This window comes from Petaurus breviceps, unplaced genomic scaffold (genome assembly GCF_028583685.1).
Source record: "Petaurus breviceps papuanus isolate PSGF00001 unplaced genomic scaffold, PetGlider_PUasm1.0 177, whole genome shotgun sequence".
NCBI classification, from domain to species: domain Eukaryota; kingdom Metazoa; phylum Chordata; class Mammalia; order Diprotodontia; family Petauridae; genus Petaurus; species Petaurus breviceps.
This window is the reverse complement of record NW_027185776.1, coordinates 2156156-2178466: the sequence shown is the minus strand read 5'-3', so window position 1 is coordinate 2178466 and position 22311 is coordinate 2156156. Positions and strand designations below refer to the sequence as shown.

The 22311-nt window shown below is 39.0% G+C and overlaps 1 protein-coding gene across 6 annotated transcripts in view; it reads left to right on the top strand.

The window, feature by feature from the left end:
- TTC7B (tetratricopeptide repeat domain 7B) overlaps positions 1–22311 on the top strand; it is a 343031-nt gene that overhangs the window by 189406 nt on the left and 131314 nt on the right. For all 6 annotated transcript variants that reach the window (XM_069085991.1, XM_069085993.1, XM_069085990.1 and 3 more), the window contains 2 exons: positions 6819–6891; positions 13282–13442. In XM_069085991.1, coding sequence (XP_068942092.1) covers positions 6819–6891; positions 13282–13442 — 234 coding nt within the window. The remainder of the gene's footprint in view (positions 1–6818; positions 6892–13281; positions 13443–22311) is intronic.

Sequence of the window (22311 nt, the reverse complement as noted above, 5' to 3'; positions counted from 1 at the left end):
GAATAATTCATTCCTTATTTCAGTTTTCTTACCAATGTGTATGATGTAGAGGTGGTGGGGGAGTTGTGCCAGAGAAGGAGAAATACAAATCAGTGCATTCCTGCTTGCACTTTTTGTGGACAGTGAAGAATAAAATTCTAATGGCATGCAAAATCTTGGCTGGCCAATAGACAAAAGAACAAACCTGAATGACGGGCATTGCACAAAGGAAAAAAGCACTCTCATAGGATTATATGAAAAATGGTAACCTTAGGTAAATAAAACCAAAGAGGACACATTTGTTTCTTTGAGTAGTAATCATAATAACATTTCTATGCTGCTCTAAATTTAACAAGATGCTCTGATCACAAGACCCTTGTGAAGCAGTTAGGACAGGCATTATTTTTTTTTCTTCCAGAATTTATTTATTTTTTAGGACAGGCATTATTAACCCCATTTTATAAAGAAACTAAAGCAAAGGGAAGTGAATTGCCCAGGGTCATCTAGTGACAAAACTAGAATTTGCAGAAGAATAAGATTTGTGCCCTTTTTACTATTAGTATATGATTGTGCTAATGATTTAGTAAAGGTTTAAGCATGATGCATTGAGAAAGCACTGAAATTAAAGCCAGCCAGGAAAAGAAAAAGAAATTGGAGGCAGACAAGTTCTACCAACACCACTTATTAACTATTTGATTTTGGAGAGACTCTGAGCCTTTTTTCCTTATCTGTAAAATAGATTTGTAATGCCTATCCTATCCCATAGGCTTATTGTGAGAGTAAGAGAGATAATGTACTTCAGTGAAACTGCAGCAAACCACAAAACACTACACAAATACAAGATGGTGTCATTCTTTGTCATCAAGAAAGCTCAGTGAAGGGAAGAGCTAGTCAGGAAACATTTATTAAGTGCATACTGTGTGCAATGCACTGTGCTCAGTGCTGGGGGCCCAAAGAGGCAAAAGACAGTTCCTGCCCTCAAGGAGCTTACAATCTAATAGGGGAAACAACAAACAAATGTTAAAAAATAAGCTAGAGGCAGGCTAATAGAGAGATAAGGCACAAGAATTAAGAAGTGTTCGGCAAGGACTTTTTTAATTGAGACTTAAAAGGAAGGTAAGGAAGGCCATAGGTGGCGATGAGGAGCAAGAGTGTTCTAGGCATGGGAGAGAGTCAGAAAAAAAAGGCTGGTATAGAAATGGAAGGTCTTGTTCATGGAATGTCAAGGAGGCCAGTGTTACTGGATCCGAAAAATACATGTCAGGAAGTAAGGCTTAAGAAGACTTCCTAGAAAGGTAGGAGGGGACTAGGTTATGAAAGGCTTTGAATGCCAAGCGGAGGATTTTGTATTAATCCTTGAGGTAATAGGGAGACACTGGAGTTTACTGGGGGGCAGGGGTTGGTGATGGTGGTGGTGGTGGTGTGTAACGTGATTTAACCTCTGTTAAGAAAAATCACTTTAGTGACTAAATGGAAGATGTATTGGTGTGGGGAGAAACTTGAGGCAGGTAGACCCACCAGCAAGTTATTTTTTTTTTTTAAGCAATTGGGGTTAAGTAACTTGCTCAAGGTTACATGGCCAGTTATTTCTGGGTGTGGTGCTAAGTATCTGAGCCTGGATTTGATCCCCAGGTCATCCCAACACTGGAGCCGGTGCTGTTACTTGCTGAGCCACTGGCTGCCCCTAAGCAATTGGGCTTAAGTAGCTTGCTCAAGGTTACACGGCCAGGTGTTTCTGGGTGGGTGCTAAGTGTCTGAGCCTAGATTTGATCCCTACATCATCCCGACACTGGAGCCGGTGCTCTTACTCGCTGTGCTACCTGGCTGCCCCGACCACCAGCAAGTTATTAATAGCTAACATTTATATATTGCTTACTACATGTGGCTGGGTGGTGCGGTAGATAAGAGTACTGGGTCTGGAGACAGGAAAGCCTGAGTTCAAATCCAGTCTGTGTGACCCTGGGCAAATCACTTGACACTGTTTGTACTTTCCTCATCTGTAAAATGAGCTGGAGAAGGAAATGGCAAACGATTTTAGTATATTTGCCAAGAAAACCCAGAGTGGCATCACAGAGTTGGACATGATGGAAAATGACTAAACAACAATATACAATATGCCAGGCCCTGTGCTGTAGCTTTTATAATTATTATCTCCTCACAACTCCTGGAGGGTGGTGTTATTTATCATCCCCACTTTTTACAGATGAAGAAACTTTTTACAGATGAGGTAAACAATTTCAGTGACTTACCCAGAGGCCTAGCTAGAAAGCCTGAGGTCATAGTTAAACCCAGGTCTTTCTGGCTGAAGCCTAGCACTCTATTCATTGCGTCACCTAGCTGGGCATTCAATATTGTTTTATCCACAAGAAAAAAAATGAGACTATTCTCATTATTCTAAACAAGTTCCTTACTTGATAGATGTGATCTAATAACATTATAAAAAATTGGTTAACTTTTGAACTAATGGGGTCTTCTGTGTAAGTGTATCCTACACTTGCAGGTCTGACATCATAAAATAAATAATGGCTTGGGTTTTCTTTTAGTCTTGAATGTGTACTTTACTAGTAGCACTGTTCTGTGTTTTATCACAGTTGTCAATGGAAGAATATAGAAGTGTGATTTTAGTTTGTATGCAATGAAATATCAAAAAAGAAAGTAAAAATTTGTTTTGCTATGTTTAACAATTGAGTAGCAAAAGAATCAGATCTTCACGCAGTCAAGTTTTAAATTGGTTTTGATGAAGTATAATAGTCTTTCACTTCAAAGCAAAAATCTTATGTTTTCAGTTAATTAAATGCAACACTTTTCTCCTTCAGTGTTATAAGCCATTTAATAAAATTAATCATTGGTTATACTAAAGGGTTCTAAGAACCATAACTTGAAGGCCAAAAACTAGTCAACTAGATTTATCTTAATGAGACAGTCTCTCTCCATCCTCCTGCCCCCTCTAGTTTGGTATTTCATCAGAAACAAAAGCTTCACTTGATAAATAAAGTTGAGCTTTTGATTACCATGAAGCTTCTATAAATCTTAGAAATTTTGATCTAGAACATCAGGATAGAGATATAGATTAACTTAATAGAGCTAAACCAGCACATGACCTGAACATTTTAAAGATCTAGTCCTTGTACCCTGAGAAGAACTTGGGGCTCAGTAAGCCTCTCTCAGAGGTAAAATGTTGACTTAATTAACCCTGTTCCATTTGACCTAACCTGAGTCTTTCAGTACCCTACTCAGAGCCCCCTCAGTAAACCCCCTGTAGCACTAGATGAAGCACTGAACTTGGAATCGGGAAGATCTGAGTTCAGTTCTAGCCTCAGACACTGACTGAATCTGTAGCCTTGGGCAGGTCACAACCTCTGTCTGTCTCAGTTCATTTCCTTAGTGGAAATATTGTGGAAGACTGACTATATTTTGCTCTATCCTATCCCACCCCCCCCATTTGTTCTGTTCTCTACTTTGATCCTTTCCCTTTTCAAAAGTGGGTGCTTCCAACTTCCCTCCCCCACCGCAGCCTGCCCTCCTTTCCATTATGCCCCCTCTCTTCCTCTTCCCCTCTGTTCTCCTGTTGGGTGAGATACCCTATTTAGTGTGTATGTCATTTCCCTCCCTAAGCCAAATTCAATGAGAATAAGGTTGACTCATTCCCTTTTGCTTTTCTGTTCTTCTCCTTCTTTGTAACAATTTTACCTTGCCTTTTCTGTATGAGATAATTTACCCCATTCTGTCTCTCCCCATTTCTTATCATTATATTCCTCTCTTACCTCTTAATTTTACCTTTTAAGTATCATCCCTTCCCATTCAATTGGTCCTGTGCCCTCTGTCTATGTATACCTGTAGACATATATACACACACACACATACATACACACAGATACATTTCTATTCCCTTCAACTATTCTCATACTGAGAAAAGTTTCATAAGTTACAATTATTGTTTTTCCATGTAGGAATATAAGTAGTTCAACTTTGATAAGTTCCTTAGGATTTCTTTTCCCTGTTTACCTTCTCAAGCTTCTCTTACTTCTTGTATCTGAATGTCAGATTTTCTATTCAACTCTGTTTTTTTTTTCATCAAGAATGCTTGAAAGTCCTCTATTCCACCTAATGACCATATTTTCCCCTGAAACATGATACTCAGTTTTGCTGGGTAGGTGATTCTTGGTTTTAATCCCAGCTCCTTTGCCCTCTGGAATATCATATTCCAAGCCCTTTGATCCCTTAATGTAGAAGCTGCCAGGTCCTGAGTTATCCTGATTGTGTTTCCACAATATTGAAATTGTTTCTTCCTGGCCGCTTGTAATATTCTCTCCTTGATCTGGGAATTCCAGCACCTGGCTATAACATTCCTAGGAGTTTTCTTTTTGGAATCTTTATCAGGAGGTGATTGGTGGACTCTTTCAACCTCTATTTTGCCCTCTGGTTCTAAAACATCAGGGCAATTTTCCTTGAGAATTTCTTGAAGGATGATCTCTAGGTTTTTTTTTGATCATGGCTTTCAGGTAGTCCAATAATTTTTAAATTATCTCTCCTGGATCTATTTTCCAGGTCAGTGGTTTTTCCAATGAGATATTTCACAGTGCCTTCTACTTTTTCATTTGTTTGGATCTGTTTAATAGTATCTTGATTTCTCATAAAGTTACTAGCTTCCATTTGCTCCAATCTAATTCTGAAGGAATGATTCTTTTCAGTGAGCTTTTGAGATTCTTTTTCCATATGGCAAATTTGGCTTTTTAAGGCATTCTTCTCCTCATTGGCTTTTTGAGCCTCTTTTGCCATCTAAATTAGTCTATTTTTTAAGGTGTTATTTTCTTCAGTTAGGTTGTTGTCACTTCAAAATTTTCTTGCATTGTTTTCATTTCTCTTCCCAATTTTTCCTCCACTTCTCTTACTTGATTTTCAAAATCCTTTTTAAGCTCCTCTATGGCCTGTAACCACCTCATATTTTTCTTGGAAGCTTTTGGTACAGGAGCTCCTACTATACTGTTTTCCTCCTGTTCCATGCTTTGATCCTTTTTGTCCCTAAAATAGGACAAGTTGGGTAAAGTTGGGTTGTTGTGTTTGCTTTGCTTCCTTTGCCTGCTCATGTTGCCACTCAATTACTTGACTTTTGGGCTTTTTGCCACAGTAGAACTCTGCTACCAGAAATGGGAGCTTTCATCCCAAACGCTGGGGTTTTCGAAGCTGCCGAAGGTTTGTGCCCTTTCTGAAGCCTCCACACTCTCTGGCAGACTGTTCACACACCCCAGACAGCAATCCAGATCCAAACAAGTGAAAGCTAGAGTGATTACCCCTCAGACTGGTCGCTTGGTCCTCCTACACTCTGCAGGCGAGGAGCTGAAGCTGCCACACCGGGGCAGCTACACAGCTGTGGCTCCTCAGCAGCTTCTCACCCCAAGGGCAAAGGCCTTATTGGACTCCGAATTCCACAGTCCACACTGCACTGACCTCTCACTTTGTCCTTGGCATCTGTGGGTTGATAATTCTGGAAACCACCACAGCTACTGGTGATCTGAAGTCCCTCCAGCAAGCAGCTGGTCAGGCTGCCCTGGTGCTAAGACCTCTGGCTTGAATGGGGCTGGAGTCGGCTCCCAGAGCGCTGTGCTGGCCGCTTGCTGCTGGCCTGCCAGGCTGTCCTCAGTGGGAGGTTAGCTTTTCTGTCATTTTGTGGGTTCTGTAGCTCCAAAGTTTGTTTAGAGTGATTTTTTATATGAATTGGGGGAGGTGGGAGACAGAGCTGCGAGGAAGTCCTGTTTCTACTCTGCCATCTTGAACCCACTCCCCAAAAGGCTTCTTTTATGGGTGGGGTTTTATTGGAAATTTGAAAGATGCCAAGGAAGTCAGGAGGCAAAGATGAGGAGGGAGAGAATTCTAGGCTTGGGGGATGGCCAATGGAACATGTAAGGAGACTGGTGTCACTGGTTCAGGAGTATGTGGAAGGGAATAAGGAGGATGAAAACTGTAAAATAAGAAGGTGCCAGGTTACAAATACCTTAAAAGCCAAACAGGATTTTATAGTCACTCTTGGAGGCAGTAGGGAGTCACTGGGATTTATTGGAGTAGTGGGATGACATGGTTAGATAAGCACTTGAAGAAAGCACTTTCACAGCTGAGCAGAGCATGAACTTCATTGGAAAGAAATTTAATCCAGCAAGACAAATCAAAACGCCATTGGAATAGTCCAGACGTGAGGTGATGATGGCCTGTACCAGGTGTGGCAGGGTTAGAGAAAAGAAATGGGTTTATATGAGAGATGTTTTGAAGGTAGAGTCATTTAGGGGAGTGGGGGAGGTGAGAGAGAATGAGAAATTTAGGGTGACAAATGAGTTTCTGAGCCTGGGTGACTGGGAGGATGATGGGTGCCCTCAGTGTCATTGGGAAGTTAGCAAGAGAGGAGCATCAGGTGGGGGATGGGGTAGAGGAGAATTAGTTCAGTTTTAGACATGTTGAATTGAAGATGTCTGTGGGACATACAGTTAGGTTTAAAATGCAATTGGAGATGTAGGACTGGAGGTCAGAAGAGAAGTTACAGCAGCATAAACAGATCTGAGAATCATTTGCATAGAGGTGATAGCTAAATCCATGGGAGCTGATGAAATCACCAATTGAAATAGAGTGTGGCTTTTTGTCAGAGGTTGCTCAACTGAAGACATACTTCTGTTTTGCACACATGTATATTTCTGATGGTGAGAGAAAAATTGTGATGATCACTTGTAGAGTCAAGATAAAAATTCAAATTCTTAGCGGCATAGCAAAAGATAATTAAGTAAACTTACACACTTGTTAAGAAAACATCTTCCATGTGTACTAATAGTTGTAAATAATTTGAACTTTTTCAGGGCCCACAGTTTGTCACCTACAGACCACCTAGCAGCTTTTTATCTGGCTCTGCAGCTGGCCATATCCAGACAGGTAAGTTTATATAGCATTGTTTGCTGGGATCATATCCTGAAGATATGCCATCCAGATTTAATTCCTTCAGTTTCTCAGTTTGGCACAGTAACTGAACTTTCATGTATTTGAAGTGAAATTAGAAACTTGAACTTTTCTAATCAATAATTCAATCCTCCATATGGTGTAAATGGAAGGCAAACTCAGAGGCAAGGCTTTAGCAGTGCTTGGAGGTGAGGTGGGTAGGACTGGGAAAGGCCTTCTGTAGAACGTGGGACTTTGGGGCAGCTAGGTGGTGCAGTGAATAGAGCACTGGCTCTGGAGTCAGGAGGACCTGAGTTCAGATCTGCCCTCACACACTGAACACTTACTAGCCATGTGACCTTGGGCAAGTCACTTTACCCCAGTTGCCCTGTCTTCCCCCCTCCAAAAAGCAAAAACAAAAAAGAGTGGGACTTGGAAGCTGGGAGGTAGAGGTTGAAAGGAATGCATTTCAGATGTGAGAGATAGCCATTGAGAAGACACAGAGAGAGAAAATAGCTGCCCATGTTTAAGGAACAGCAAATAAATAGTCCAGTACATGTGTGTGCCTAGATTGTAGAGTCAGTGGAAGGGAATAAAGGTATAAGAAGATTGGAAAGGTAGGAAGGGGCTAGGTTATAATAGGTTTTAAATGCCAAACAGATCATTTTATATTTGATTTTTGAGTTAATAGGGAGACATTGTAGCTTATTAGTAGAAAAGTGACATGGTCAGTCCTGTGCATTAGGAAAATCACTTTGACCATTGAGTAGAGAGGGTAGACTGGCATAGGGAAAGACTTGAGGCAGGGAGACCATCTGCAAGGCTTTAGGTAGTGAGGGCCTACACCAGGGCCAGGGCAGTGTGAATGGGGAGGAAGGGCCTGGTAAGAGAGATGTTGTAAAGGTAGAAAGGACAATACTTGATAAGAGATTGGATAAATAGGGTGAGTATAAATGAGAGGCTGAAGATAATACCTAGATTGTCAGCATGGGTGACTAGGAGAGTGGTGGTGCCCTCAACAGGAACAGGAAAGTTGGGGAGAAATAGGTAAATAGATCAAAAGGGAGAGTTTGGAGGGAAATATAATGAGGCCAGTTTTGTACATGTTGAGTTTAAGATGTCTATAGGACATTCAGGTGGAGATGTCTAAAAGGTAGTTGGTGATGTAAGACTGGGCCTCTAGATAGAGATTAGAGGTGGAGATATATCTGTCTACATACACACATATCTATATATACTAAATATGTGTATTTGTATATGTGGATATATATATGTGTGTGTGTGTGTGTGTATGTGTGTGTGTGTATGAAGATCATCTGCATAGAAATAATTAAGTCCGTGAGAGCTGATGAGATCACCAAATGAAACAGTATTGAGTGAAAAGAGAGGAGCCAGGGATGGAGATTTATGCCCACTAGTGGGCATGACCTACCTGAAGGGCTAGTAAATGAGACTGAGAGAGAGTGGTCAGGCAGGTAAGAAGAGAACTGGGAGAGCTATATCAGGAAAACTTATAGAGGAGACACTGTTCAGGAGAAGGTGACAGTGTCATATGTTGCATAGAGATCAAGAAGGATCAAGATTGAAAAAAGGCCATTAGGGATGGCAATTCTGAGATAATTGGTAACTTTGGAGAGAGAAGTTTCATTTGAATGATAAGGTCATAAGCCAGATTGCAGAGGTTTTAGAAGAGAGTTAGAGCAGAGAAGTGGAGGCATTTAGTGTCAAAGATAATGAAGCCAAGGAATTTAGCTAGAAAGAGGGGAGGAGCTATAGGACAATAGTGAGCTGGGATGGTTGGATCCATTGAGGGTTTTGTGGGCAATAAAGAAAGAGTCATTAGGTAGGGAGAGAGTGAAGACTGGAAGGAGAGTGGAAATGATAGTGGAGTTAATCTGTTGGAAGAAGATGGGATAGAATAGAAACAAGGGTGCATGTGGAAGAGTTTGTCTCCACAAAGATTGGGGCCATCTCTTCATGAAAGATGGGTGAAGGAGGAGTTAGTGGGAAAAGATGCATCCAAGAGAGCACCCTTGTGTACACCCTCCCACCCACTGGGAAAGGTACATGAATGAACAACTTGCAAAGGAGATTGAGAAGGATCCTTCTTGTATGCAGGAAAAAAACCCCCAACAGGACCGTGTCATAGACAGACAGGAGAGAGTTTGAAAAAGGAGGCCCTGTTCAGCAGTGTCAGATGCTACAGGGATCCGGAGCTGGAAAAGGCTCCTGTGACTAAGGATAGAGATCTAGTAGACAAGGAGAGGATCAAAGTTGTCAAGGAAGGAGTGATCAAAGACTTAAGCTCTCAGAGGAGAGGGTATCAAAGGCACACATTGAAGGGTTGTTTGGGGGTGATTTTGGGGTGCTTTGAAATGTGGAATTGGGGAAAAGAGGAAGCTCTGGAGTGATGTCCCTAAGGGTATTGTTGGTGTCATCGACCTTGTTGGTTGAAGTCTCCAAGTTTAAAGGAAGGGTGAGATTCAGAGGATTTCTGTGAACTGAAGTCCTTGGGGAAGGAAAGAGACTATAGTCAGCAGTGTGTTTAATGATTTTAGAAGGAATTACCTCCCCCTCACACCTCCTTCCCCCTTCCCAAGGCTAGCTAAACTTTTTAGTAGTGTGTCATCCTTGAGAACCTTACCTCTCTTTTCAGGAACTAACAGGCAGCACTCTAGTTATCATGGCAGGATACCTGCTGGGAAGTGCTGTGTACTGAAACCAATAGGTATTAAACAGTCATTTTCACTAAATCCATATGCTATAGGGCTTTGCCACACCCTGAGACCAGGCTGTATGATGTTAATCCTTGCCACCTCTGGCTTCAGGATTGCCCAAGGCAGCAATAGTAGCATGAGGATTACAGTGACCCAATTCCCTTCTATATATACTTCACCCTGGGAGCACGCCTCATGCCCATCATAGGGTGATGCAGATTGTTAAAACTGTTGTACTTTAGGGTGGACCACAAAATTCTAACAGGACTGGAACCAGATTAATATGTAAATGGAAAATGTTTAACAAAATAAACAAAAAATATACCATAACATAGTTAATGCTAATTCGTGGTTTTCTTAGTCAATAATGGAGCCTCTGGAGATCTATTTCTATTTGAATTGGAAACTACTCTTCTAAGTGATGAGAGGACCAGAAACTGCAACATATAAAGATCAGTTTAAAGAACTTTTAACCTGGTGGGAAAAAAAGAGAATATGATTTTAGAAGACATGTTAGTGGTCTTCAAAAATTGGAGTGACTATCATTTATAAAAGGAATTCTGAATGGTCCCATGGGGCAGAGCTAGGAGCAGTGAGTGGGTGGAAGGAGGTTGCAGATAGGCAAATTTTAGTTTGTTAAAAGGAAAAAACTTTGTTAGAATTAGAATTGTTGAAAAGTGGAATAGGTTAATGTAGGACAGGGATTCGAAAACTTTTTCCACTTGTGATCTCTTCCGTGCTTCTTAGACTGTGGATTGTGACGACCCTACAGTGCATATTATGGCCATTACCACTGCAGAATCCTAGATCTAGGCACTCCAGATGCCATCTGTACTAGCACAATCATTTTTAAGATGAAGAAAACTCACTCTTTCTAGGAGCCTTTCCTTTTAGCAAACTCTGAATTTCCTTCATTCCACAGTCTTGTCAATATGGCTATCAATAATTTTCTCCTGCTTGTACTTGTTTTCTCTGTACATGTCTTTGCTGTCTTTTTCAATAGATTAAAATTTTTTTGAACGTGGAATTTTGAGGGGCGGCCAGGTAGCAGAGCAAGTAAGAGCACCGGCTCCAGTGTCGGGATGACCTGGAGATCGAATCCTGGGCTCAGACACTTAGCACCTGCCCAGAAACAGCTGGCTGTGTAACCTTGAACAAGTTACTTAACCCCAATTGCTTAGGGGCAGCCAGGTGGCTCAGCGAGTAAGAGCACTGGCTCCAGTATCGGGATGACCTGGGGATCAAATCTGGGCTCAGATACTCATCACCACACCCAGAAATAACTGGCTGTGTAACCTTGAGCAAGTTACTTAACCCCTATTGCTTAAAAAAAAAAAGAAAGTGGAATTTTGTAAGACCTTGTGTAAGTTCCTCAGTCCCTTTGGCACTTTGCTTCCTTATCCACAAAGTGAATTGATTGGATTGTGATGGTCTCTGAAATTTCTTTCAGCTCAAAAGCTGTGACCCTAAGAATTCCCAAAAGTCATTGCAAATTTGCAACTCTCAGATGCATTTTCCAAGGACCAGGAAGAATAGGTCATCAATCCCATCCTTTCATGTAAAAATAAATGTGAATGACAGTAAGGGAGAGAACACAAAAATTATTCCCTTGAATAAATTTGTGAGGTCCCTTTTAACTCTTAATACAGGATATACTCTGGTATTAATTCTCCTTGGTCTTTGAATTCCACTACACATTATATAAGTTCAGCAGCTTATTAGGAGTTAGTTAATATATTTGACTAACTAGACAGAAGGATACTGTAGTAGTCACCAAGACAGCTCTGGTGGTGGCAGCAGCATCCATTCCCTAGCAGTATTCCTATATAGATAGCTTTTCCTGATGACCACATTAGTTTGGGCATTTTGTCTCCTAGTTATAATGAACAGTGTTTTATAGAGAGTATGGGGTGTTTGAAAGAATCTTTGACTGAGATTCTAGAGACCCAGATTTTTCCTCCAACTTGTCTAGTAACCAATAGTATAATATTGGGCACCTCATTTCCCCTTTCTGGGCTCCATTTTGGCATCAGTGAAACAAGGGGGGTAAGAGTCAATAAGGTTCAGATTTCCTTCTTTCAGATTTGAATTCTGTGACATAGAAGTTAGAGCTTATGTGCCAAATCCAACAAATACGTTGTTTTTGGGTAAGAGAATTGATTGAATTAGAGAAGAGGGAAAGTCTTGTACCCTATGAAGAAATTAAGTCATTGGGGACTTTAAAGGAGAGCTGAGAGGTGCTGCCAGCAACACATGGGATTAGAGTGGGAAGAGACAGAAGAAAGCATTTGTGATAGAGTTGTGATATCCTATTTTGCAATTCAAATGAAAATTCTCTCTTAGTTACTGTAGAATCCATTTGGAATTTAGGGTATCTCTAAATGGAGTACATATGCATTCTGTTGCTGTTTGTATTTGGTTGGTTTTGAAGAGTTTTACCTAAGTGGAAGAAGAGCCCCACACTGCTCACACACTGCTCATAATGAACAAGTCATATACAATAGTTATGTTTTAAAACTTATAAGGTTGTGACTTCGATAGCATGAATTTTGATGTGTCAGTATCCTAAGTGTCATTGTAAGTTTCTTCTTGTCTTGAGTTATATTAGGAACTATTTTGGAAAGAGAATCTTTTTAAATTTTAGATGAGAAGACGCATGATATGGTCAAAAGACCACTGGATGGAGAATTAGGATGGAGACTTAGGTTCAGATCCTCACTTTATTTTTTATGCATCCTCATCAGAGGTATACCCATGAATTTACTCTGTGCCTCAGTTTCTTCACTGTAAAATGAAGTGGTTTGGTCTAGACAATTTCTGAGGTTTCTTCTGTCCCTCAGATGCCATGAATCCCACCATTTGTTACAATTAATACACACCTTAGACAGAGGAAGAAATATTCCCCAGTTGAAAAGAATGTTCATTTTACTGATTGGGAAGATTTTATCATAGTTGGTTTTAGTTTATATAGGTTTTATGTTCAGAGGCATTGTGTCGTGGTGGATACTGGTCTCCTAGCCAGGAAGATCTGGCTCTGACTATAGCAATTGTGTGACCATGGGCAAGGCACTTAATCTCTTGGTCCTCCAGGCAATTGAGAAAGGTTGACCTTCTATTGAGGAAGATTCTTCATCTATGATTTTCCTATATTAATGAAATCTCAGGATGAGTCCCTATCCTATTATTTTAAGAAATTCTTTTATTTCAGCAGGACTTTGAGAAATAGAAATAGTTTAGCTGAAGGAATTTAATTCCACTAAAAACTTCAGGTTATTTGTTCTGTTCCCCAGTTTGGCATATCTGCTTATATGTACTCATAAGAAGTTTGAAGTATATGACAAAGAAAAATAGTGTTTATCCAGGGAGAAATTTAAGTTCTGATATTGGCAGTTATACACAAAAACTAAGTCTTTCACTTGACTTCATTGGTTATTCTATTGTTTTGAAGATTTTGATGCTTGCTTGAAAACACTCAGGTTGCATTATGATTTGTAGTTGATATCCTGGGGCTAAATAACTATATACTTTTTTTTCTCCCCAGAATCTGAATATAGAGCATATTAAGCCTGAATATTCATCTGGGATCCCATGTAGAAATGTTTCATCTTAAAGTCAGTGTGCATATATTCTTCATTGTTTAAAAATCTTTTTTGGTTTTATTTTCAATCAGATACCAGAAGCACTGGGCTATGTTCGCCAAGCTCTTCAACTCCAAGGGGATGATGCCAATTCTTTGCATCTCCTTGCACTGTTATTATCAGCTCAGAAACATTACCACGATGCTCTGAACATCATTGACATGGCCCTGAGTGAATATCCAGAAAACTTTATGTAAGTAGTCTAATTTTCTCTTCATTAACTCAGAAAAAGGCCTTCATTTTGTCCAGCTGAGATCTTCTCTGGTTTGGGCCAACTGAAGCTAGTATCTGGTGTTGGTGATTTCTTTGCAGAGCTCATGGCCACTATACAGATTGGATGTCATGCATCATAACCTAATTCTTTTTAGAGAGTAGTAACAGAGCATAAATTCAAATGAAAACATCATGACTCTGTTAAATACTGTATGTAATATATTGTCTGCATGCTTATAGATATACTGTAGAAATGAGCAAGGAACTTTGGATGGAGAAGAAAATCTAATATTACTACCAGTTCTTCTTTTAAAATACTGGATAACCTTGATTAAGCCACTTCCTGTCTTGGTAACTCAGGCTTGTTCTCTGGGAAATGGAGTTACTTAAAATGAATGAATTAATATTTGTAAAGTTTATAAAGAAAATTTTCATCAAAAAAAGAACCAAATTTATGAATTCCCTTTACTCTGAAGGTAAACTGGGTACCTAACCAATCATTTGTATAGTTCCTCTCAGGGAGTGACTTTACATGTATAAGTCAGAAACTGTTAAGAAGTAACTTCATTTTTCTGGGCCTTTTGTACATTTTTCACTCTCTATTAATGCTTTACTTACCAGAATGGAGTTAATGATCAGTAAGCGCTAACATGCTATTTAGAACTAGCACAAGGATGTAGAGATTCCCACTGGCCCCGTTTCATTATCACTAACCAGTAAAGGCTTCTAGTTTTGGGGAGCGGGAGAGGGAAGGTGAGAGGTGGCAATCTTAGCTTCTCTTCAGAATTGAGTATGTCTTCAAAGATTTAAAAGGGTCATCTTGTGTAGTATTCCTTTGCATTATCACTTCCCATTATTTTTATTTTTTTTAAGCAATCGAGGTTAAGTAACTTGCTCAAGGTTACACGGCCAGGTGTTTCTGGGTGGGTGCTAAGTGTCTGAGCCCGGGATTCGATCTCCAGGTCTTCTCAACACTGGAGCTGGTGCTCTTACTCGCTGTGCTACCTGGCCGCCCCACTTCCCATTATTTTTAATCAGGACAATTCAGAAAACAGGTTCCTAAATTTCCATTACAAGTTAGTTGGGTTTTTTTTTTTGTTCTTCAAGGAGGAAAAAGGCATCCTTGACTACTGGATGCTAGATAATAAATTGGGAAAATTCTGATTTGGGATATAGCACTAGCTCAGATTTTTATGTAGAGTGAGATGACAAGCTATTATTGTGCCTTTCATGTCTTGCTGGTCTTAGAATCTATTCCTTACCTCACTGAGTTTATTTCTAGATTTTTGTCCAAAGCAATTTAGGCTCTGAGAACCTTCAGCATCCTTTCTTTCTCTTTCAATTTCTTTTCGTTTTAAATACTCTGTTCTTTTCCCATCAATAAATTACCACCTGCTGTATCCAAGTTCTCTCATAAATATTCATAAAGCTGTTCCTCCCCTGCCCTTCATTCGCTTTTAATTTTACTTTCTTAACTACAGTGTTACCTTACAGTATTGACGGCCTAGTGGAAAGCCATGCTATAAAATAAGCAGTAAACAATAACTCCTAATATTATCCTGAAAATTGGTGACGACTCTTAAGTGACAGCAGCTGACAAGGCTTTTCAAGTGGCAGACCTAAAGAACAGCAGTGGAGATATTTGAGGAGTTTACAAGGCTGTTATTTTAATGTTAAACAGTGAGCTTGAAAAGGCAAGGCATATGGTAGCAGGTTGGAAAGCAACAGAAGACTAGGTTGCTGTTTAAATATTTGTATTTCTTGATGTGTAATGGGAAACTTATCTTCTGAGAATAAATAGTTCATTGAAGGTTTGGGTCAGACATGGTCTACTAGTCTTCCTGACTGTAAATTAAACCCTTGATTTCTCATTTCTCTCAAACCTGAAGAAATCATTGTAGAATTAAAGAAAAAAAAAGCAATCATACCAGCACCTAGCAGAGTGCTCAGCACACAGTAGGCTCACGATAAATTTGTTGGATATTGTTGCATATTATTCCATTTTATGTTTGTATGCTCTCTGTCCTTGCCTACATTGAATAGAGATTGTATATTATACTTATCTTGTACTTCCCACACTTCTTAGTTCAGCATTTTGAGTATAGATAGTGACTTAGTAAATATTTGTTTAATTTCAGAGACAAAAGACTATCTAGAAAACATTAAGATCAGATATCTATGTTTAAGACTGATGCTGGATAAAGTTCTTTGGTGGTCTTATAAAATCAGACACTCTTTCTGGCAGTGAGGAGATCCCCCTCCCAGATGGCATTTTGTAAAGTAGAAATGCCTTTGAATTTATCATCAGAGGACTTGCATTTGAATCCTGGTCACTAACTTGTAAGATTGTGCAAGTCAGTCTTTTTGTGCCTCAGTTGACTCATTTGTAAAACGAACCTTGGCTAGATCATCTCAAGGATAATTTCTGGTTTTAAAAATTCCTTTGTTACTAACCACCTCCAGTTGATACTGCTTTTTTGATTGTAGGATTAATGGAATATAAGATCTTCCCCATCTGTTAATAGGCCTATGTAACCACATGTGCACCCTTTTTTCCTTGGAGCAGGGGCTGTGTTCTCAGGTCTAAAGGTACATAGGTATTTCAATCACAGATGTCTTGCTGCTTTGAGCTCCGGCCAGTTCACATCTTTGACACATCCTAAGTCATGTAGAGCCTGTCTTCAGGGAGATTTATATTGTCTTGGGGGAGAAGTTTGCTGAGGGGCAACCTTGCTTGGTTCTGGCAGACTTGCTTGCAGGAAGGCTTTCACACCTTTAGGTACTGAGCCAATTAGGCACTGAGTCATGTGTGTTGTGATGCCTTCAGTTTCTGAGCCTGTTAATTGAACGTGTATATATATTCTGAGGTGAGATTTTGCTTTGGGGCTCACTCATAGGAAGAATGTTAGCCTGAGGCCTTTGTGATTTAGCTTGATGATACTCTGGGTAGCTATTGTTAAGGGGCCCCCTGGCTTTGTGAACACAGATGTTGGTGCTCCCCGGTCTGGTGATTATGTATCTATTACTCTGTTTGGACAGTTGGAGCCCTGTCTATTGGATTCCTTTTTGGATACTTACTTCTTTCTACTTATCTGTTTGCATTGTTTAATTAAAGTAAGATTGTTAACTTCTTTAAAGCTGTCTTTCCTTTGGGAAAGCAGATCAAAGAACCTGTGCTAGCAGCTCTCCTGTGTGCTGGTTTTATTGGTCTTACACCTGTACAGCAGCTGCAGGTATCATTAATGATATGTTGACCCTGCTTAGCAGAGAACAAATATGGAAATAATAGCTATAGCTATTCTGTCTTTCAGATTATAGGTCTCGGGTTTGAAAGTGAATCTCTGGTACATCCTTCTACCTAGAAGTAGGACTGAATGAGGATAATTATAGGCTTTGGAATATAGAATTAAGATTTTCATATCAGGATTGTATGAACTTTCTCAAGGGAAGTTGAGGAATAAGGATTCCTCTTCAAGGAAATTTTTAAAATAAGCAGTTGATTCTCAGGAGTGAGAATAGCTGTAGTAATACCTGGAAAGAAGGGAATGAATTTGAAGCCTCTTAAGGTCTTTTTCATCTCTAATATTTTAAGATTTGAAAAACCCACTACTATAGATATTTAAATGTTGAAAAGCTTAAAATAGTTGACTGAAAATATTATATGCATGCTACAAATTTTCCCCGAATGAGACTACATGTTCCTGTACTTTATGTGTTGTTGATGGAGCTGTGAATTGATCCAGCTGTTCTGGAGAGCATTTTGTAACTATGCCTAAAAAGCTGTTAAACTGTGTAGACCAGTTACACCACTACTGGGTGTGTACTCTAAAGACACCAAAAAAAAAAAGAAAGAGAAAAGGACTAATATGTACAAATATATTTATTGTAATTCTGTATTTTATAGTAGTGGTGAAAAGCTGGAAACTAAGGGAATGCTCACCAGTGGGGGAATGGCTGAACAAATAATTGCATATAAATCTAACAGAAGACTGCTATGCTGTAAGAAATGATGGAAGGGTCAGTTTTTTTTTCTTTAACATTTTAATTTGTTATTTATTTATTTTCAGCATTCTTTTCTTTTTAAATTTTGAGTTCCAGATAATCTCGTTCCCGCCTACCTCCTCCCCTACCGTCTGAGAGTCAAGCAAAAACATGATGCCAGTTATACATGTGGAATCTTCTTTATCCTCTGGATCTAAGATATAGGGACAGTTTTCCTTAATAAGATTTTCTTGAAATATAATGTCTAGACTCTTTCTTTGATCCTGGCTTTCAGGTAGTCCAATAATTCTTAAATTATCTCTCCTTGATCTCTTTTCCAGCTCAGTTGTTTTTACAATGAGGTATTTCACAGTTTTCTTCTGTATTTTACTTCTTTTGACTTTGTTTTCTTGTTTCTTGATGTCTCATGGAGTCATTAGTTTCCTCTTGCCCAATTCTTATTCTAGTTCTAATTTTTGATGAATTATTTCTTTTAGTGATCTTTTGTACTTTTTTTTCCATTTGACCTATTTTGCTTTTTAAAGAGTTCTTCAGTGGATTTTTATGCTTCTTTTTGTATCATTTGACCATTGTGTTTTTTAAGGTGTTATTTTCTTTAGTATATTTTGTGTCTCCTTTACAAAGTTGCTAATTCTCTTTTCATAATTTTCTTGCATCACTCTCATTTTATTTTCTCAATTTTTCCTCTACCAGTCTTAATGCTTTAACTCTTCCAGAATTCTTGCTAGGTTTGGGTCCAATTAGCATTTTTCTTTGAGGCTTTTTTGGGTAGATATTTTCACATTGTTGTTTTCTTCTGAGTTATGTCTTGGTCTTCTCTGCCACCATAGTAGCTTTTATGGTCAAATTCTTTCTTTTTTGTTTGCTCATTTTTCCAGCCTGTTTTCTTCACTTTGAACTTTATGTACAAGTTGGACCCTGCTTACCCTGGAGGGTGAGGAGACACTGTTCCAAGCTTTACATTTTTTTTGTTTGGCTATTTTCAGAGCGAATTTTAGAGGTCTGAAAGATTTTGCTGCTTCCAAGGTGGTGTGATCCTGGGAGAGGTGTGATCACTGTGCTCTGGTCTTTATCCAGGAAGTGCCCCTGGTCCCCTGCAACCACAAATTCTTAATGCTCCTCTTTGCTTTAGAACTGCAACCAGGGCCCCTGCTTCCTTGTGACCAAACCACCAGCTTGTCCCCTCCACTCTAGAGCTGTGTATGAGCAGTAGATTTGACAAGAAGCACCAGCTGTGCCCATTGCCAGGAAAGGGTCCCTTGTAATCTCTTTTAACTAGTTGTTTGATCCCCATCTCTGGGTTGAGAGTTTCTGAAGCTGCTGCTGCAGTTGCTGTTGTTGCTGCAGTGTGTGTGGGTTCTAGACAAGCTTCCACTCCAATGTTATAGATTTCTCTTGTGGACCTCTTAAATTTTCTTAGGCTGGGAAAACTTCTCACTATGACCTTTTTTTTTTGTCTCTGCTTTCTAAAATTTGACTTGAATCGTTATTTTAAAGGTGTTTGTAGAGGAATGTTGGGAAAGTCCAGTTAGGTGGTTGCCCCTACTCTGCCATCTTGGTTCCCAACCCCTGAAAGTGGTTGGAACCCTAACCACTTTTCAGAGACTTCTGGGAAGCCTTGTATGTACTGATGCAGAATGAAATGAAAACCAGAAGAACAGTTTAAACAACAGCAACATTATAAATGCAGACAACTTTGAAATATTTCACAATACTGATCACCACAATGACCAACTAAGGGGAATAATCATGAAACATGTTACCTACCTCTTGACAGAAAGGTGAGAGACTTCTGGTGAAAATTGAGACAGATATTTTATGGACATGGACCAGTACAAGATTTTTTTTTTTGCTTGACTATGCAGTTCTTTTACATGAATTTTTTTTTTCAAAGGGAGGGAGTGGAGAATTGTGTGGGAGAGAAAATAGATTCCTGTTAAGTGAAAGAAAATAAGATTGAACTGGAAAAAATCAAAAGCACATATCTTTATAGTGAACATTCATTATTTACCCTTGACAGACCACTGACTACATCTAATGTAATTGGACCAAAATACATGCTCTTTCTCTTTAAAAAAAATAACTTTGCATGTTTTTCCTTGATTGATACACCTTACCAAGTCATTTTCTCATTTGCCAAGAAGATAGAATTAGGTGTCAGTGTGATGAATGGAACAGGCTTTTTAAGCGTTTGTCTTTCTTGGGGACAATGAGGCAATATGTCATGATTCTTTGTAGGCCTGGAGGTTTTCTCAGAGTAACAATTTTTATAGTCTCTTTCTTACTGCCATTCACTTTATTTTTAAATGAAAGGCTGGGATTGAGAATTGATGGCCTGTTCCTTGTAGCCTTTGGAAAATATAACTGAGAGTTGCAAACCAGCATCAACTTTTGATAATTCATAGATTCATAGATTTAGAATTGAAAAGGATCTAAAAGTTTACCTAATCAGACAGTTATAGAATCTTGAGTGAGAAGGGACCCCAGAGGCCATCCAGTTCATTTTTATAGATGTCGATAGTGGGGCCCAGAAAAGTTAAATGTCTTGCATCATGTTATAGAAGTTAACAGCAGAGCCGGGATTTAAACTCAGGTCATTTGACTCCAAATCCACTTCTCTTTTCACTAGAGCATATCTTTATGACATTACTTTATTGTTGGATTCTGTAGTTTAATGCATTGTAGCAAGTGTGGTATTATTTTTCATCAAGAACACTTTATTGGGGCGGCTAGGTGGCACAGTGAGTAGAGTGCCGACCCCGGAGTCAGGAGGACCTGAGTTCGGATCTGGCTTCAGACACTTAACACACACACACAAAAGAACCTAGCTGTGTGACCATGGGCAAGTTACTTAACCCCAATTGCCCTCCAAAAAGAAAAAAAAAAAAAAAGAAAAAAAGAACACTTTATTGATTTGGCTCGCTTTATTTCCTATTTGGAAAGAGTGATTTGTATGTATATGTTTAAACTATACATATATATGTATATAATGTACACACACGTATACTTATTTACATATGTTTGTATGTATTTCAGTGTATATGTCACATACATCAAAGATCCATGATTTCGTTGATATAAATTCTTCTTCTACCAGTATAGATTATAATCCTGCTAAACTGGAAGGTTTTTTTTTTTCTATTCATTAAACATTTATTAAGCTTCTGCTAAGTGCCCGGCACTGTGGTAAGGAGACAAATAAGAAAAAAAAAAAGATAGTTCCTACCTTCAAGGAGCTAACAGTATAATGGGGAAAGATAAGACCAAAAGAAAGCTGTATAGGGGGAGGTGTGGAAGGACACCACAGGGGACCCAACATTTGAACTCTAACCTAGCTGCAGATGAAAAGTGGAGAGTAAATTGGAATGTCCAGATTCTGCCTTCTATAAAGGAAAGCTTTTGGAGGAGTTTAGGGCTCCATCCTTCTAGCCCTCCATTCAGAGGGGAAGGTAGTGAGCATCCAAGGTGGAATTAGCAGCATGGTGATGAAGTTTATATCATTTTCTGCTTCAGCTGCTTTGGCAGTCTGGTGAGGCCTATGGACCCTGTTTGAGAATAATGGTTTTAAAATGCATACAATAAGAGACATAGAATTACAAAGAAAACCAATTATATTGAAATAAAGTTGTCATTTCATCAAGTTCATAGACCCACTGAAATCTATCTAGTGGCCTCTTGGTGTTTTGTGACCCCGAAGTTAAAAACTTCTGCTGTAAATCATTCTCTCAAGGTTGTTCCTTTAGTGACGAGCCTCTCCAAATTTAGGTAGTCTGGTCTTTGGAAGACAGGCTTACTGTACTTATCCAGACCCCGATATAAAGCTATTTTAGCTTGGTGGAACCTGCTCAATTTTATGTTCTTCTAAGAGCCTATGGTCATTTGTATTCTGTAGTAAAGTTTTAAGGTGTGGGAGAGGAGGGGGGAAACAGCGGCTAGGTCGCGCAGTGAATAGAGCACTGGCCCTGTAGTCAGGAGGACCTGAGTTCAAATCCGGCCTCAGACACTTGCCACACTACCTGTGTGACTTTGGGCAAGTCACTTAACACCAATTGCCCTCCAAAAAGCAAAATAAAAAATAAAAAGTTTTAAGGGGAAGGGGGAGGAAATCTTTAATGAAGGGTGTGTGCCATGTATATCAATTCAGTAGTATTTGTAAGAAGGAAACAAATATTATTAAAAGATGAACAGTAATCATTTTTTCGACTTCATGGTGGAGAAGAGAGCAAAAAGAATATCCAACAATTATGTATATTTAAATATAACATTGATATATGAAAAGATATTTATTTTATGTCATGTGTTACAATTGCCTCCAGATAGATTCATGACAGAATATAAAAAAGTCACATGAAGTAGAGGAGAATGGAAAGTAGTAGCATTAATAGCTATCACTAGAGGCACGATTTTTAACTAGTAGAAGGATTGAAGTCATAGAAGAGAAAATGGTCTTTTTTGAATGCACAGAATTGAAAAGCTTTTGTACAAACAATGCAGCTAGAATCAAAAGAGTAGCAGTTAATAGGGGAAAATTCTTTGCAGCAAATAGCAAGAGCTATTCATAAATAGATGATTGGTCAAAGGTCTTATGAATAATTTTTAAAAGAAATGAAACTATCCACAACTATATGAAAAATGTGAGTCATCTTTCCATTTAGCTGCAACTTATATCTTTTGGTTTCATTTATAAAGAAAGTGTCACTATTGATATCATTCAGTTTATTTAGTTGTATGTCTAGTTATGTTGGACAAAGGGTCTCATGTTTACAATACCGCTAGTTAAATTCCTCTTTAAAGATAGCCTAAAAATCCTTTGTAACTATTAGCACCCACTGTACTGTCTTCTTTTC